Source organism: Indicator indicator, chromosome 2 (assembly GCF_027791375.1).
Source record: "Indicator indicator isolate 239-I01 chromosome 2, UM_Iind_1.1, whole genome shotgun sequence".
NCBI lineage: Eukaryota > Metazoa > Chordata > Aves > Piciformes > Indicatoridae > Indicator > Indicator indicator.
Window position 1 is genome coordinate 62,076,389 of NC_072011.1, and position 17,754 is coordinate 62,094,142.

At 42.7% G+C, this 17,754-nt stretch overlaps 1 protein-coding gene across 4 annotated transcripts in view; it reads left to right on the forward strand.

The window, feature by feature from the left end:
- Positions 1 to 17,754, forward strand: part of CDC42BPA (CDC42 binding protein kinase alpha) — a 198,421-nt gene that overhangs the window by 118,864 nt on the left and 61,803 nt on the right. For all 4 annotated transcript variants that reach the window (XM_054398449.1, XM_054398441.1, XM_054398457.1 and 1 more), the window contains exons 10-16: positions 1,381 to 1,547; positions 2,003 to 2,125; positions 9,557 to 9,690; positions 11,340 to 11,582; positions 11,853 to 11,963; positions 12,536 to 12,783; positions 17,459 to 17,564. In XM_054398449.1, coding sequence (XP_054254424.1) covers positions 1,381 to 1,547; positions 2,003 to 2,125; positions 9,557 to 9,690; positions 11,340 to 11,582; positions 11,853 to 11,963; positions 12,536 to 12,783; positions 17,459 to 17,564 — 1,132 coding nt within the window. The remainder of the gene's footprint in view (positions 1 to 1,380; positions 1,548 to 2,002; positions 2,126 to 9,556; positions 9,691 to 11,339; positions 11,583 to 11,852; positions 11,964 to 12,535; positions 12,784 to 17,458; positions 17,565 to 17,754) is intronic.

Sequence of the window (17,754 nt, forward strand, 5' to 3'; positions counted from 1 at the left end):
TCTTAAGTTTCTGTGTCTGATGCCAGCTTCAAACAGGTACCAGAGAATGTGGTTTATAGAGGAAATTACTAGGGCATAATCTAAAATCCTGTCTGTCCAAAAGAATGAGCTCTCTGCAGTAAAACTTGACATGAATTTCAAGTCCACCACCTGTGCTCAGAGGAGTTGTGTTGAGAGAGGTGGTTTTCAGACAACATAGGAAGTTAACTGCATATGATCAAGTTAAGATCAGATATGTGGACCCAGGGAGAGCTTAGCTTATTAGACTTTAAATATTTTTTTTCCCCTAGTCCTTTCACATTCTTTTGAGTCTGAATGAAATGCTGTAAAAAAATACTTTTAATGATATTTGGTATTAATGTGGTATTTGCCAAATTAATTGAGCAATACCAAGGAAGTCCATGTATGGTCCTTGTTCGTTGGTGAAAACAAATAAATTAGTAATGTTTGCAACCATTTGGAAAGGCAGCCCTGTGTTTCTGCAGAGACCTGTGCTGAATGCTGGTTATCTTGACATGTCCTGTAGGCTTTAAAGGATTAGCTTTCAGCCTGGAGAAGAGAAGGCTCTGGGGAGACCTAATAGCAACCTTCCAGTACCTGAAGGGGGCCTACAGGATGGATGGAGAGAGGATGTTTACAAAGGCCTGCAGTGATAGGACAAGGGGCAGTGGCTTCAAACTAGAGAAGAGCAGATTTAGATTGGATATTAGGAACATTTTCTGCACCATGAGGGTAGTAGAACACTGGAACAGGTTGCCCAGGGAGGTGGTTGGGGCCCCAACCCTGGAGATACTCAGGTTGAGGCTCGACAGGACTCTGGGCAGCCTGATCTAGTTGACGTTTCCCTTGCTTACTGGAGAGGAGATTTGGAGGTCCCTTCCAACCCAGACTATTCTGTGATTATTTGCATGAGTAGTAGCACATGTGCAGGAGTACCCACCTCCCTGAGGCCACGGCATCTCTGTTACGTATGTGCCCTAGTTGCCCTGTGATCATTTCACACCATTTGGTGTAATGGTTGTCTTCAAAGTATTTGGGGAACTTGATGAATTATTTTAGAACAAGCTGTTCCTGCAGTCTTGAGAAGTGTCTGAATTCTTGCTTTGTCCCATCTGCCTGAACACAGGCTGTCCATAATGATTGGTTTCAATCAGGAGTTGAGTCTGACAAAAAAAATGCATTGAGGAGATCAGTCATGGTAGGTGACAATGAATTCAGTTTCTAATGAGCACATCTAGCAAGGTGTTGTTTGACTGTGTAGTAAATGGCATAGTAAATAACAATTGAAACAACTGTTCATTGTTTTCTATATGTTTTAACATATTTTAAACACAGCTTGTTGTCAAATCCAATACTCTTCAAATTTTTCCCCCCCTGTAGTGTGCTTTCAGACCGCAGCTGTCTAAGGCTGACAGCTGGACCACCCTCCATGGATCTTGATGCCAGCATTCAACGAACTTTGGAGGATAGTTTAGCAACAGAAGCTTATGAGAGGAGAATAAGACGTCTAGAACAGGAAAAGCTTGAGCTTAGCAGAAAGCTACAAGGTATAGTAAAAAAATAAAACCATTCAATCACTTTTTTTTGACTGAGATTAACTTGCAGCTTTGTAAAGCATGGTTTGTACTGTGGGAAGAAAAAAAATCAAATATCCCTCCTGGAATGCATTCTAGCAGAAAAGAATTTTCTTTAGGATTGACAAATTAAAGTTCTGCTCCCTTTATGCCTGAAATATCCCATGTATGCAACTTCTTAAACATGCTAACTTTACTCACAGCATGCCTACGTTACTGTGGCATCGAGGTTTCAGTCTTACAGCCTCTAAGAATTTAGTTTGTCCTGCTAAAAATTCCTGTAAAATTGGCACTTTGTAGCTGGAAGTTATAAATTGTAGATTCCTTACTTTGTAGGGTCTTTTGGCATGTTTATCAGTAATACCTTTTTTGACCTCCTCCAATGGCAGATGTGTAATTTGTCCCTCTTTTGTTCTATCTTTTTCTAGAGTCCACCCAGACAGTCCAGGCTCTGCAGTATTCAACAGTGGATGGCCCAATAACAGCAAGCAAAGATTTAGAAATTAAAAGCTTGAAAGAAGAAATTGAAAAGTTGAAGAAACAGGTAACAGGTATGTTACAAATATTGATGCAAGAACCCTTGCAAGACAGGAAACAATACTTTTGCAAGACTTTTCCTCTTAATGTGATTGCTAATTTTGCTTTGCTGTCTGAAAGAGTCTTCCAGTCTCGTTTTTACTTGTCATTTTACCCTTCGCTCTCCATTGGTTGTTCAACATTTTCTACCAATTTAACTTCATATTCAGTACTTCAGGAATTCCAGTTGCAGGAGAGAAGGAAGATTTCATTGACTTCTGCTATTATTATTAATGGCAAAGTTCCCTTAGCTTGAGATTGCAGTGTTGCTGATTGACATGGATGTGAATCAGGCTCTACCTGACAATCTGTGAAACTCTGACCAATTTCCACAGTGCTAAGGTCTTTTTGCCTTCTTCCTGCAATGTGTACTGCAAGAGCAGTTGGAGCACTTGATAGGTTCATTTTGGTAGCATCAAAAGTCCCTGCAGGCCTTTCAGAAGTCATAGTCACTGTAGCATATCTTAGTGTTCCTTGCTTTATACATCTCTGCACCCTGCTCTGCAGGTACACAGAAGGAAGGAAGACGGGAAGGGAAGGGGAAGAAATGAGAGGACATGTGGGGAGGAGAGGAGAGGAGAAGAAAGGAAGGGAGAAGAGAGGAAGGGAACGGAGAAGAGGAAAGAAGGAGAGGAAAGGTGTTCTTGCTTAAAAAAACACAAAGGGTGAAGACTTTAGCAATTTTGACAGTGTAAAAAATATTTGATGGAAAGCTAATTTCTTAGGATTTAAATATCAACTGGTATTTTTCATTCTCTCCTGTTGAATTTTCTTTGGAAGGGCTGTGTCTGTAGGATGTGATCACAATTTTGATTGTGTTTTCTTTGAAACCACAAAGGTTTAGAGTGTGCTCTTGCTTAGTGCATTGTAGCTGGATGGGGAGTAAAAGCCAGTTCCAACTGGAGATGTGGTTTTCTGGGTATTGTCTTAGAAAAGTGTGGGTGGTGGGCTGCATGCATGAAATGACAGTGGTACTGAGGAAACAGCAGTGGTACTGAATGTTCCAAGTGGCAGGGAGCACTAAGGGCTGCTTTCCCTCAGAGAGAACACTACGGGCAGCAGAACAGACCAAACAAACACTGCCCCCAAAATGGATCCTGCTCACAGCTCTGTTGTCCCCTCCTCTCTCTGCATGTGCCACACACTCTGTCCTGACTTCAGTTAACTCAAACAAAGGAAGAGCTATCCAGATGCAGAGAATTTAATCAGCTTATGATCTGACAAATCAGCACAAGTTGGGCTGATAGATAGAAGCATCCAAGGACGGGGAGGTGGGAGCCTCTCAGCTCTGCTGTCAGTCAGCTGTCATCTCTTACAAAACAAAACATTTGTTTCCTTTCCATTTAGTTCCTTTGCTTCTGGGAGTTCATGAAGTGGAGGTTTTTTTATATTAAAAATTTGGCTCTCAGGTATCTCAGTACTTCATTGTATTTCGTTCAGCTCTTTACCTCCACAGGTTTCACAAACATTTTTCAACGTTTGTGAAATCTGTGGAGGAAAAGAGATGATTTTTTCATTAACTAATAACTGCCTTTCCTTAGAAAACCCAAACTTGTCAAAAAGCAAAAATTTACTTAGCCCAATATCCTGTGTCTTTACAGAGGCTACTGAAGACATTTAGGGAAAGATTCAAAGACATCCAATATATCCAAATCCATCTTTTGCCAGGCTAACTCTCATATTCTGGTAATTCATGTATTAGGAACTTCCTTCTATGGCACTGCTATGTTGAATGTCACTGTTGGTGAAAGATTTTTTTTGTCTGTTTAATGAGTATCTTTTTTAGCCTATTTTAAAGGCTAGCTACTAATATTCAGTATTCTTGTCTAATGCTCTGAATTAAGATAAAGAGAATTTTCCCTCACAGTGCTTCATAGCATAGAACTTTTACTATGCTGCTTCATAATGGTTTCTTCAAAATAAGATCTTGAGAGCAGAGACATCTTCAAAGGGAAAGCGAGGGGCAGGGTAAAGCATGATGGTTTTTAGTGAGTAAAATTAACAAGATTGATAGAGACTGTAAGGTTACAGGAACCATAGAAACAGATTGGGACTCCTTATGGGGACAGGATGAGAGAGCTGGGGCTGTTCAGCCTCAAGAAAAGGCTCCAGGGAGACCTTAGAGCAGCCTTCCAGTAGCAGAAGGGGGCTACAGGAAAACTGGGAAGGGACTTTCTACAAGGGCTTAAGAGGAAATGGATTGAAGCTTGAAGAGGGCAGATTTAGTCTGGAGATCAGGAAGAAATTCTTTCCAGTGAGGATGGTGAGACACTGGAACAGGTTGCCCAGGGAGGTTGTGGATGCCCCCTCCCTGGAAGTGTTCAAGGCCAGGTTGGATGAGCCTTTGGGCAAGCTGGTCTAGTGGAGGCGTCTCTGCCCATGTCGGGGGGTTGGAACTAGATGATCTTTCAAGTCCTTTCCAACTGAAACCAGCCTATGAATCTCTCTTGCCAACCCAAATAGGAAAATGTCTGCAAGTTATATGAGACAAAACTCCCACGCAAGGATCTTGCAGCTGGGTTTCTGTATTATGTCCGTATCTTACCTGCAGCAAGGGGAAAAAATGCAGGGAGAAAGGTTGTAAGGAATTACAGAAAGAAGAGATTTATTCTGGGTTGTATTTATGAAAAGCTTTCATTCAGTTCCTGAAGTCAGAAATGCCAGCAGCGACACCCACAGAAAGAATAACTCGAAAGAATAACTTCCAGGCATTTCAGTTGGTGTGTTTAGAATCTGCTGCTATGTTACCAGGCTGAAGCATGCTGTGTAGGAACTGCAGACTGCAGCACGTAGATGATATGCTGTTAAAAATGCATACGCTGAGAAAAGTCTGTGAGGCAGTTAGAGAGCTGCTCTGGCATGATGCAGCAGTTTTGTGCTGGTAGCATTAGCATAATTTCTGCATTTGAACATGGCTGAACTAGCTCAGGGAGGATCACTCTGGTTTGAGTGATGCCATGTTGGTGCAATGTCAGGACAGAGGTTTTGATGAAGTGTCTCTCCAGCCAAATGGCCCTCCACTTGCTACTGCAACGGGGAAAAAGACAACACCAGCAGAATCCTCTGGTCTGCAACAACCCTCAGCTCTGCCCTTGGCTCTTTGGAACCACTGAAAAGCACCATGTACAGGAACAGCTTTTGAGTGGGACCAGCCCTTCACAGAAAAGCACGAGGAACAGCTTTAAATTATGCTTTCTCTTTGAATATTAAGCTGTAACTCAGATTTTAGTTCCTTGCTGAAGGTATTACTCTCTTCTTTTGCTAATGAAAAAAAAATGTGAGAAAAGGGTGTGGGAACATTCCCCAACACAACTGATACCCCTTCTCAGATCTCAAGTTGTGCTAGTGGTGGTATAGGCTGGATATTAGGAGGAAATTCTTCACAGAGAGTGATTTGCCATTGGAATGGTCTGCCCAGACAGGTGGTGGAGTCGCCGTCCCTGGAGATGTTCAAGAAAAGACTGGATGAGGCACTTAGTGCCTGGTTGATTGGATAAGGCTGGGTGATAGGTTGGACTGGATCATCTTGGAGGTCTCTTCCAACCTGGTTGATTCTATGATTCTATGATTTAAAAGAAGTCAGTGCCTGGGGAGGGCAGTTAATATTGAGAAGGTTTTCCCTTGAGTATCTATTAAGAGTTTTCTGTGTCATGCCACATACACATTCATAGAATCATAGAATTGTTTTGGTGGGAAGGGACCTCTAGGATCTTGAGTCCAACCATTGATCTTGACACTGCTGTGCCCACTATACCATGTGCCAGAGTACCATGGCCACACATGTCTTGAACACCTCCAGGGGTGGGGACTCCACCACCTCCCTGGGCAGCCTATTCCAATGCCTGACCACTCTTGCAGGAAAGAAATTTTTCCTAATACCCAACCTAAACTTCCCCTGGTGCAACTTGAGTTTGTGTATATGTATAGATGTGTGTATATATACAGATAGATAGATTCCTACACATGATGTGTGCTTTTTGGGTTTGGGGTTGGAAACGAATATGACCCAATGAGGAAGATTTGGATGGCATCAAAAGCAGCAGGATGAGAGAAGTGATTCTCCCCTTCCACTCTGCTCTCATGAGACCCCACCTGGAGTGCTGCATCCAGTTCTGGGGCCCCCAATATAAAAGGGACATGGAACTGCTGAAGTGGGTCCAGAGGAGGCTATGAAGATGATCAGAGGGCTGGAGAATCTCTCCTATGGGGACAGGCTGAGAGAGTTGGGGCTGTTCTGCCTGGAGAAGAGAAGGTTTCAGGGAGACCTTATAGCAGCCTTCTAGTACTGCAAAGGGGCTTACAAGAAACCTGGGAAGGGACTTTTTACAAGGAGTTGTAGTGATAGGATGAGAGGGAATGGATCGAAGCTTGGGGAGCGCAGATTGACTGGAGATTAGGAAGAAATTCTTTCCAGTGAGGGTGGTGAGACACTGGAACAGGTTGATCAGGGAGGGTATGGATGCCCTCACTGGAGGTGTTCAATGCCAGACTGGACAAGGCCTTGAGTAATGTGGTCTAGTGGAAGATGTCCCTGCCCATGGCAGGGGAGTTGGAGCTAGATGATCTTTAAGGTCCTTTCCAACCCAAACCATTCTATGAATCAATTAATCTATTCCATCCCCAGTCACCACATAACTTTGCCAGCAGACACTTTAATGCTTGTCTGGTCAAGACAATAGAGCCATTGGTTAGCAGACACTCATTTGTGTTTTGAGTTGTAGCTAGTACAAGATAATTTGATAAAATTGGGAGAAGAGAATGCTGTATTTGCTTGATCTTATGGGTTTTTGTTTGGTTTTTTTGTTTGTTTGTTTCTTTGTTTGTTTTTTGCTGAGGTAGATTTTAAAGCTAAATTACTGCCAGAATACAGGCATGACCCAAATGATGGTTAGGTCTGAATGATTCAAACTTAGAGGAGCTACTTGCAAGTTTTCTGGGCCTGTAAAGTATCCACATTTCCAAGTCTAAATCTGATGAACTCCAAGAAGGTTCAGTTCAAGTGCAGAGGTGAACTGTATGCTTTGGGCTCATCTCTTGGGCAATTAAATGTAATGTAACAACATCCTACAGGGAGTGCTTACATATATTAACTAAAATGTTAACAACAAGAGTGTTTAGATAGAAAATTACCATTTACTGCACATATGTCACAACTAGCTTTTGTTTATATTCTTTAACCTGTTTCACTGCCTCTTCTGGAGGTGTCAGAGTAAACACCTGCTGAAAAAAGTAATAAAAAAATGAACACAAAATAGTGTCAAATTCAGGGGTGTCACCAGGGAGACCTCAGGAAAAAAAAATGTTTTCCCTGTCTCTCTAGTTTTCCAGGAAATGACAAGGGGAGCATATGCTTTCAATTTTTGAGGTCAAAGTTAGAATTTTTTGTTCCCAAAGTTACATAGGAGAAAACTTTGAGGAATCTTTAATTTTGCCAAATATGTAAAGGGCAGCGATGGAAGAAGAAAACAGAGCTGTGGAACAAAGTATTTCATGCACGGAAAAGAGATTTATCTTGGCTCAGCAGAGCCATGTGTAAACTTTTCTTATTGTTGGTGACTTCAGAGCAGACTACATAAGAGAGGCAGTTAAGAATTTCTGGCTTTGAGCTACAGCTCTTACTTAAATGCATTCTTTTCAGTTTTTGAACCAATGAATTAAAACAATAGTGAATATTTCTCTGGGTATAAGCTAATGGTATTCATGTGCTTATAAAACAAGAAAGCCAGGAGGATACTTTTTACAAGGGCTTGTAGTGATAGGATGAGAGGGAATGGATTGAAGCTTGAGGAGGGGAGATCGAGACTGGAGATTAGGAAGAAATTCTTTCCAGTGAGGATGGTGAGACACTAGAACAGGTTGCCCAGGGAGATGGTGGATGCCCTCTCCCTGGAGGTGTTCAAGGCCAAATTGCATGAGGCCTTGAGCAACCTGGGCTAGTGGGAGGTGTCCCTGCCCATGGCCAATGGCATCCTGGGCTGCATCAAAAGAAGCCTAGCCAGCAGGTCAAGTTAGGTGATTCTGCCGCTCTGCTCTGGTGAGACCTCGCCTACAGTGCCATGTCCAGCTATGGAACCCTCAACACATGAGGAACGTGAAGCTGGTGGAGTGAGTCCAGAGGAGGGGCCACCAAGATGATCAGGGCCTGGAGCGCCCCTATTATGACAACAGATGAGGGAACTGGGGTTGTTCAGCCTGGAGAAGAGGAGGCTACAGGGAGACCTAATAGCAGCCTTCCAGTAGTACCTGAAGGGGGCCTACAAGAAGGATGCAGAGAGACTGTTTACCAAGGCCTGCAGTGATAGGATGAGGAACAAGGGTTTGAAACTAGAGAAGAGGAGATTTAGATTGGATGTTAGGAACAAGCTCTTTACCAGGAACACTGGCACAGGTTGCCCAGGGAGGTGGTTAGGTCCCCATCCCTGGTGATATTCCAGGTGAGGCTCTACACGGCTCTGGGCAACCTAGTGGACAATGTCCCTGATGACTGCAGGGGGATTGGGCTACATAAGCTTTGGAGGTCCCTTCTATCTGAAACCTTTTAACCTGATTAACCTCTCTTCATATGCTTTAAATTCTCAGTTTTATGGGAGAGACTGGGAGAGGGAAAAAAAACACCCACTGGCTAGAAATTTTCAGCTGATATTTTCATGTATTCTGCGTTTCAGGTTTTGACTTTGTAGCCGTTGAGTGTATTTCTGTGTGATCATTTAGCTGCTGCCTAGACATGTAGTCACTGTGTTACTGCCAGTTGGTAAGAAACTGACTGTAACGCTTCCCCTGCATTTATAGGAGTAATAAAGCAGATCACATAAACACCTAAGTGGTTTTCACACCAGAAAGAAGTAAAATCATCTGAAGTTATTTAAGTGTATCAGCTGGAGAAGGCTTCCCAGCTCCTGAGTGACTTTGGGGATTGTTGCTGTTTCTTTCTATGGCAATTATGGGTGAGGATGGAGGCTGTTTATCATTACAGTGTGATAAAAATATGCATTATGCGTTACATGACAGTGTCAAATGTATAGATGATGGTAAAGCACATATTAGAGTATTGTCCAAAGTGCATCAATGTTACGGTGTGAAAAGAGAAGTTGTTCTCATTTGCTATGTTGTTTGACAGCAAACAGTGACCTTTTATTCTGTTCCTTTAAAAGAAGGTGATGGCAGTTAGAACAACTTACTCCCTGTGTCCCTTCTCACTGCAGTGGGATTGGACAAGATGACCTTTGAGGGTCCCTTCCACCCCAATGCAATTTGTGAATCTTCTAAACCAGAGCAGAATTGCAATATTTTGTGATGAAACAGAAAACAGAATAAATGCTGAATGAACTTCGAGCCCCTAGATACTGCTATTCTAGAATAATGTTTTTTTTTCCTTAACTTATTTACAAGTCTGCTGCTTTTTCTAGATTCTGGTCAGCTAGAACAGCAACTTGAGGAGGCCAGCACTGCAAGGAGGGAGTTGGATGATGCTTCCAGACAAATAAAGGCTTTTGAGAAACAGGTCAGAACGCTGAAGCAAGAGAGAGAAGATCTTAATAAGGTAAAAGCATTTTGTCAGCAACTCTTCTAAACCCTAAAGACTATTTTATTTATGTCCATTTTACCTAAAATAACTTTCAAGTGTAAAATTAATGAGCAGATAAGAAATGTGTAGTCTGACCCACTTTGCTTTCTGCCTCTTTTGAAGACAAGGATGTTGTTTAACACGTTGTATGTATGACTGCTAGGTGGTCCTAGGTGACTGCAGCTGGATACTGGACAACTCCATGAGCCAAATTGCAGGCTGGCTGCAAAGAAGGTTTTCTAGCTCTATATTAAGGTGATAATAGTAATTGTTGGAAGACAGAGTAGAGAAGAACTATTGCAGACAACTAAGTTAATGTGGAGTACAGGTGAGACTGTAGCAAGAAAAGAAAGATAAGAATATGGTATTAAGGCTGTGTCACAGAAGTGTTTCCAGAAGAGAGATGTGAAAAATTGCCCCAAATGTGAAGATTGAAAAGTAATTTGAAATAACTACACTTCAAGGATATCCTGACTTTTGGTTTCTTCTTCTCTGTCTCCCAGATTCCTTCTTTTCTTATTTCTAACGTGCTGCCTTTCATGGCTCTTTATATTTCATATTCATGATTAAATCAAGCTGTAGTCAGGTGAGAAAAACATTAGCCTGTGTTCTCATCATGATTATATTGGCCTGGTATTTTAGACTCCACACTCATTGTCGATGTACCTGCTGTATTTAACACTGTTTCTCTTAACCTTTATGGCTCTTAACACCATGAAAGCTGCCACTTTGTCCAAGAAAGACCATCTGTCTTCTAACACAGCAATTCCTACTGATTAGGACCTGGTTTTAACAACCTTAGAGAATGCTTCTATGTTTATATAGATGTCAGCAGGGCCAAATAGTAATTCTCTCTGCCACTCCTCTTTCCATCCTTGGATTTTGCTTTTTCTTCCTCAGATTTGCTTCTTTGTTCTTCTCCAGTTTGTTATTAAACCATTTAAACTGTCCTGGTGCCTTATTCCTAGCCTAATAGCACAGATCTAGGATAGAGCAGGCTTTGTGAAGGTATTGTGCTGGGGAGTTACCACAGCACCAGCAGTGTTGTTTCATCTGGGTTCTTTTAATAGAATACTAGTTATTCCTACATTATATCAGGAGAGCATTTTATTGCCTGATGCTTTCTGTAATGTTTGATATTATGGTGGAGTGTGTGGAAATCATGCACACCATTGCAGGTCAGCTTTCAGAGAGCAGGATTTTCCATTCAATTTATGCAAGAGCTTTTAAAAGTCATTTAGCAGTTGAGACAAGTAATACTCTTCTTATTTGTGTAAGTAGTTCTTGAAAAACTGTGCTAATGCCATTTTTTAATTAAGAAAGCAAGGTATTTGTACATTTTAATGCAAGTGCTTGAAAGCCTTTTATGTTTAACCTGTAATAACGAAGTAAATTCCTGCTTGGTTTATGTTTATCCAGTTTTACTGACTGGAGTAGTGTAAAAGTTGGCCTCATTCCTTGTTTACAGAGGCATGCAGTCTGTGTTGGGAGATGCATTCATGAAAAGAAATGAATATATGTAGTTTCTGTTCGCTCTGGAAGGAGGTGTTAGATGTGCATCCAAAGACAGAAATTGGCCTTGAAGCTTTCTAGGTTTATTACTGAATTCTTTTTTTAAACTGTAGGAACTGGCAGAGTCTAGTGACAGATTAAAATCCCAAGCCAAAGAGCTGAAAGATGCACACAGCCAGCGGAAATTGGCAATGCAGGAGTTCTCAGAGATGAACGAGCGGCTGACAGATTTGCACTCTCAAAAACAAAAGCTTGCCCGCCAGCTCCGAGATAAGGAGGAAGAAATGGAAGTGGTGATGCAAAAAGTAGAAAGTTTAAGGCAAGAGTTACGCAGAACAGAGAGACTTAAAAAAGAAGTAAGTGGTGAGAAGACTGTTTAGAATCTATGAACTTGTAGATGTCTGTCAGGATTTCTGACAAAAGTAATGTTGTTGTTGTTCCCTATAAGTCTTTCACTCTTTGATTGTTGCTTCAAACAGTACTCGTTTTGTTTTCCTTAAGAATCCGAAGTGTTCGGTTGAATGCTGAAGAGTAACCTCTTATGTTGAAAACTGTCAGTAGATTTTGAACAAGACAACCCCACCACAGCAGAATCCTGCCCATAAACAACCTGTCTGCTTTTGCAGCTGGAAGTCCAAGCTGAAGCTGCAGCTGCTGAGGCATCCAAAGACAGGAAATTGCGGGAGAGAAGTGAACAGTACTCTAAGCAGTTGGAAAGCGAAGTAGAAGGCCTGAAGGTTAGTCTGGTTTGATATTAACACCTGCAAGCTTACTAGGCAGCTAGGATTTGGATCTGTTTGATGGCTTTCAGATGTAGGACAGAAGAGTATTGTCATTTCATCACTGCAGCTGATGCTGAACATTAATGCAAGGGTGTATCGTGGTGGTGTCCAGAAAATGAATGTGGTTGGGGCCCCAGCCATGGAGATATTTAAAGGGAGGTTTGACAGGGCTCTGGGCAGCCTGATCTAGTTGAGGATGCCCTTGCTGACTGCAGAGGGTCTTGGGTTAGATGACCTTCAGAGGTCCCTTCCAACCCAGACCGTTCTATGGTCACTGCATGTCCAGGGAGTCAGAATGTGGCCAGAGGTGTTTAAAGTGATGATTGAATTTTAATGCCTTGAAAATGATTCCTGTCTATAAATCACAGCTCAGATTTATGCTCAACATACTTTGATGAAATAATGGAGATAGATGGTGGTTAACTCCAGTCTATAATGAGCTGTTTCCTAGACATGCTTAGGAATATTGATTTATTCTTAGGCATTGTTTTCAGCATTGAGTGCTAACTGTGGGCTGTTTCTTTTAGCAAAAGCAGATTGGTCGCTCACCTGGGGTAAGCAGTATAGAACACCAGCAAGAGATCACTAAATTAAAGGCAGACCTGGAAAAGAAAAGTGTTTTCTATGAAGAGGAGCTGTCTAAACGTGAGATAATGCATGCTAATGAAGTCAAAAGTCTGAAGAAAGAACTGCGGGATGCAGAGAGCCAGCAACTTGCCCTCAAAAAGGAGATCATGATTTTGAAAGACAAGCTAGAGAAAACCAGAAGAGAAAAGTGAGTGTTTCTATGGAATTTACCTTTAAGCTCAAAAATGTCCTTTGAAGTCTTCTAGTATGTTTCCAAACACCCACTATGACTTCCTTAATTGTAGAGCGTTTTGGCTGAGCTAGTGCCAGGGTTGAAAACACTCAGCTTTAAAAATGCAGCAGAGCAAACAAATCCATATCCCTGTACTTGAAAGAGTTAATTTTGCCCTGGCTGACTAGTCTAAGGTATGTAACTTGAGTTGCAGACTTGCAGCTCTGGGTAAGTTGACCCCCAAAGCTTATGTTGCAATTTGAAATAGGGGTTTGGCTATTTATTTATTTATTTGTTTGTTTCTTTTCCTGTTTCATATCTTCATCTTTTTATGCAAAACTAATGTGTTAGAGATCAACTGTTGCTTGCCTTTCTACCAGCCCAGGAACAGTCACTTAATGCAGCCTAAGGCTAATCCAAACTGGGTTCCATCCAGTGTTGACATTAGTCATCAGACTACTGTAGGCATAAACTGCTTTATCTCTTCTGACATGATAATTTGTCAGAGATCTGTTTTTTTCTCTCCCATGTGGTAGAGCTTATAACTGGCCTTCAGGGTGTCCCTTGAGAAATACAACAATAAAACAATGAGGTTTTTTTTCCTGTTGGATAGTGTAGTACTGGAAATAGTCATAAGTTGAATGTGTCCGTTTTAAATCAATAAAAAAATCAGAATGCTCTGTAGGCACTAAGAGAGATGCTTCTTTTTACGGGTGGAGCAAAGTGGCGTAGTAAAAATATGGAGAAATTCCTGCTGAAAGCTTAGCCAAATTCACAAAATCACAGAATGTTAGGGGTTGGAAGGGACCTCAAAAGATCATCCAGTCCAACCCCCCTGCCACAGCAGGATCACCTAGAGTAGGTCACCCAGGAAGACATCCAGGTGGGTTTTGAATGTCTCCAGAGAAGGAGACTCCACAGCCTCTCTGGGCAGCCTGCTCCAGGGCTCTGCCACCCTCACAGTGAAAACGTTTTTCCTTATTGTCATGTGGAACCTCCTCTGCTCCAGCATGCACCCAGTGCCCCTTGTCCTATCATTGGACATCACTGAGCAGAGCCTGGCTCTGTCCTCCTGACACTGCCCTTCATATCTTTATCAATAGGAATGAGGTCACCCCTCAGGCTCCTCCACGCTAAAGAGCCCCAGCTCCCTCAGCCTTTCCTCAGCAGGGAGATGTTCCACTGCCTTCAGCATCTTTGTGACTCTGTGCTGGACTCTCTCAAGAAGTTCCCTGAGGTCCTTCTTGAACTAAGGGACCCAGAACTGGGTATTCCAGATGTGGCCTCAGCAGACAGAGTAGAGGGGCAGGAGAACCTCTCTGGACCTACTAACCACAGTCCTTCTAATTCACCCCAGGATGCCATTGGCCTTCTTGGCCACAAGCCATTGCTGGCTTGTGGTCATCCTTCTATCCACCAGGCCCCTCCCCAAGTCCCTTTCCGCTATGCTGCTCTCCAGCAGGTCAGTTCCCAACCTATATTCGTCCAGGGGGTTGCCGTGAGTCTTTAAATAAAAGTAGTAAGTAAAATACAGAAATTAAAAAGAAAAAAAACAACCTTATGCAAGTAGGGATGAAAACATTGCTTTTCTGGTAGATTCTTTGCAGCCTGGAGTGCTGTGGATGAACTGTTTCCTCTTAGAGTACAGCTATTCACAGACTGAACACAGGAAGACAGCAGTTTGTTGCTTTGTTCTAGGTTGAGAGGCAGCATTTGCATCAGCAGTGTGTTTTCATTGTGCCACAACTTAATGGTCTTGCTGAGCTGACTTCTAAATGCACAAAAGGCTATGCTGGCTTGTGACATATAGCAGTAGTGTGATACTGCTTCAGTGCTGTGTCAGGCCAGCTGTGTCCCAGAAGGAGGAATGGTTATTAAAGCATCACAGAATGGTCAGGGTTGGAAGGGACCCCAAGGATCATCCAGTTCCAGCCCCCTGCCATGGGCAGGGACACCTCACACTAGAGCAGGTTGCTCAGAGCCACATCCAGCCTGGCCTTAAAAACTTCCAGGAATGGGGCTTCTACCACCTCCCTGGGCAACCTGTTCCAGTGTCTCACCACCCTCACGGTGAAGGAACTTTTTCCTGACATCCAATCCGAATCTACCCATTTCTAGTTTTGCTCTATTCCCTCTAGTCCTATCACTACCTGACACCCTAAAAAGTCCGTCCACAGCTTTCTTCTAGCCCCCTTCAGATACTGGGAGGCCATGATAAGGTCTCCTTTGAGTCTTCTTTCCTCCAGACTGAACAACCCCAAGTCTCTCAGCCTGCCCTCATAGCAGAGGAGCTCCAGCCCTCTGATCATCCTCCTGGCCCTTCTCTGGACACGTTCGGCATGTCCAGATCCTTCCTGTAATAGGGGCAGAGGGGGAGAATCACCTCCCTCCACCTGCTGGCCACACTTCTCTTGATGCAGCCTAGGACACGATTGGCTTTCTGGGCTGCAAGTGCACACTGGTGGCTCACAAAGTGCAGGTTTGGGACAATCTCCCCTGGCACAATTCTGGGCCGTTTCCTTTTGTTCCATCACCTGATACTAAGAAGAAGAGACCAACCCCCACCTCACTCCCGCCTCCTTTCAGGGAGTTGTAGAGAACAGTGAGATCTCCCCTCAGCCTCCTCTTCTCCAGACTAAACAACCCCAGTTCTCTGAGCTGCTCCTCCCCAACCCTGTTCTCCAGACCCTTCCCCAGCTTTGTTGCCCTTCTCTGGACGTGCTGTATCCCCTCAGTGTCCTTCTGGTACTGAGGGCCCCAAAACCGAACCCAGTACTCAAGGTACAGCCTCACCAATGCTGAGCACAGGGGCATGATCACTTCCCTGGTCCTAGTGGCCCCGCTGTTGCTGATCCAGGCCAGGATGCTGGTGGCCTTCTTGGCCACCTGAGCACGTTTGAACAAGTTTCTTTCAAGGCCATTATTTGAAGCTAGATTTACAAAGCAGAGAGCTTTATAATAAACAGCATTTGCTGGTTTCAAGTTGTGTGATATGAAGAAGCCTGAGGGCTGCTGTTTGTTTCAGGTGTGCTTTTCTTGGTTTCAAAGCAGGAAGATGAAATGTTTCTGCACTTCATAGGGCCAAAATAAAGAGGTGGAGTGACAGAGTGATACCATCAGTCTGTATTTCATGTCACTTCCCTGTGGTTTGCTACAGTTACTTTACTGATTAAAAAGAAAGTTGGATCATGTATGATTTCTTAAACCTGAGGAGCATATCCATGGCTACAGTTTAGATGAGGGGAAAAGCTTGATGGGAGAGGAGGATATCAGGCTTCAAAGCAAACATCTCATTTTGATCTTCCTGGTTGTCCACAGGCCTGTAGTCTGTCACCGTTCTGTGGTTTACTGAGTTGATACTCAGATGTGATAGATGATACCCACACCACATTCTTCTGTGTTTAACATTTTATCTTCGTTTCTGTATTCTACTAGAGCAATCTGACTCACTGGGCTAATGACAATCAGTTTAAATAAGAACATAATATAGAGAAAGCTACGAATATGCTGGATGGAGTCTTTCACCAATCCAAGGCTAACTTAATCCAGCACCAGTTATGGTTGCTTTAAGCCTTGAAGGAACAAATTTTAGACAAATACAGAATTAAAAAAAAATTCTCAAAGCAAAAGCTTAAAGCCATAAAAGCTAACTAAAAGAAATTAATTAAAATACAGTTCAGTCTGTTTGAGGTATTAGCTTAGAATCTGTGCCTTGCAAACAGAAGCAGGACCTGTTCTTAATTCCCCTGACAGGGTAGGATGTTACTTTGCTTAGGATGTAGTGTTAGGTTTCAAAGGGTGCCTAGCAACATAGAATTTCACCATGAGTCTAATGTGCTGTACTTGATTTCAAAGAGTGGTGGAAGCGCTAAATGAATTTCAAATTAGGAATAGGAAATTCATACCAGCATTACTCTTAACTGGGTTCACTGTAACCACTGGCACTTCTCATCTTTTAAGGGTGTTCTTGCAATTTGGCAGTTGTAGTAGATCTGCATCTCAGAAAAAGAAGCAGTCTGGAGAAGAGAAGGCCCTGAGGTGACCTTATTGTGGCCTTCCAATATCTGCAGGGGGCCTACAAGAAAGCTGGGGAGGGACTTTTTAGGATGTTGGGTAGTGATAGGACTAGGGGGAATAGAGCCAAGCTAGAGGAGGGGAGATTTAGATTAGATCTCAGGAAGAAGTTCTTCACCATAAGGGTGGTGAGACACTTGAGCAAGTTGCCCAAGGAGGTTGTGGATGCCCCCTCTCTGGAGGTGTTCAAGGCCAGGCTGGATGAGGCCTTGAGCAACCTGAGCTAGCGTGAGGTGTCTCTGCCCATGGCAGGGATGTTGGAATTAGATGATCTTTAAGGTCCCTTCCAATGTAAACCATTCTATGAATCTGTGATAAATGTTAGCTCTATGTTAGGTCCTTATTGAAGTTCATTGTCTAATAATAAAAGTCAATAGATGACAATAGAAGACATTACTTGCTTAGTTTTAATAGGCTGTGGTACAACCAATGCGGTACTTTCCTTTCAGTTAGAGTCTCCGTTGATCTTTAGGTGAACTTTAGGTTCAAGTGACTGGTGTGAGGAGTTTTAGAAGACAAAAGCTTCTAATTCTAGAGACAAGAAAACTTGTGTAATCCCACTGCATTTATTTCCCAGCCAAAGTGAAAGAGAGGAGTTCGAAACGGAGTTCAAACAGAAGTATGAACGAGAAAAGATTCTGCTGACAGAGGAAAACAAAAAGCTTTCCAATGAACTTGATAAGGTAAGTGCTGATGAGTTCAATCTTGAGTTTACTACAGCTATTGTATGCTGTGTACAATTAGTCAACACAGAGCTGTTTTGGTTATTATTAACTCTTTATTGGCAGCAGAGCTTAGTATTACACCAATCCTGGTGATTAATATTTGTTTCAACAGTGTGAATATCTACCTGCCCCTGAGCTTGAGAATGTG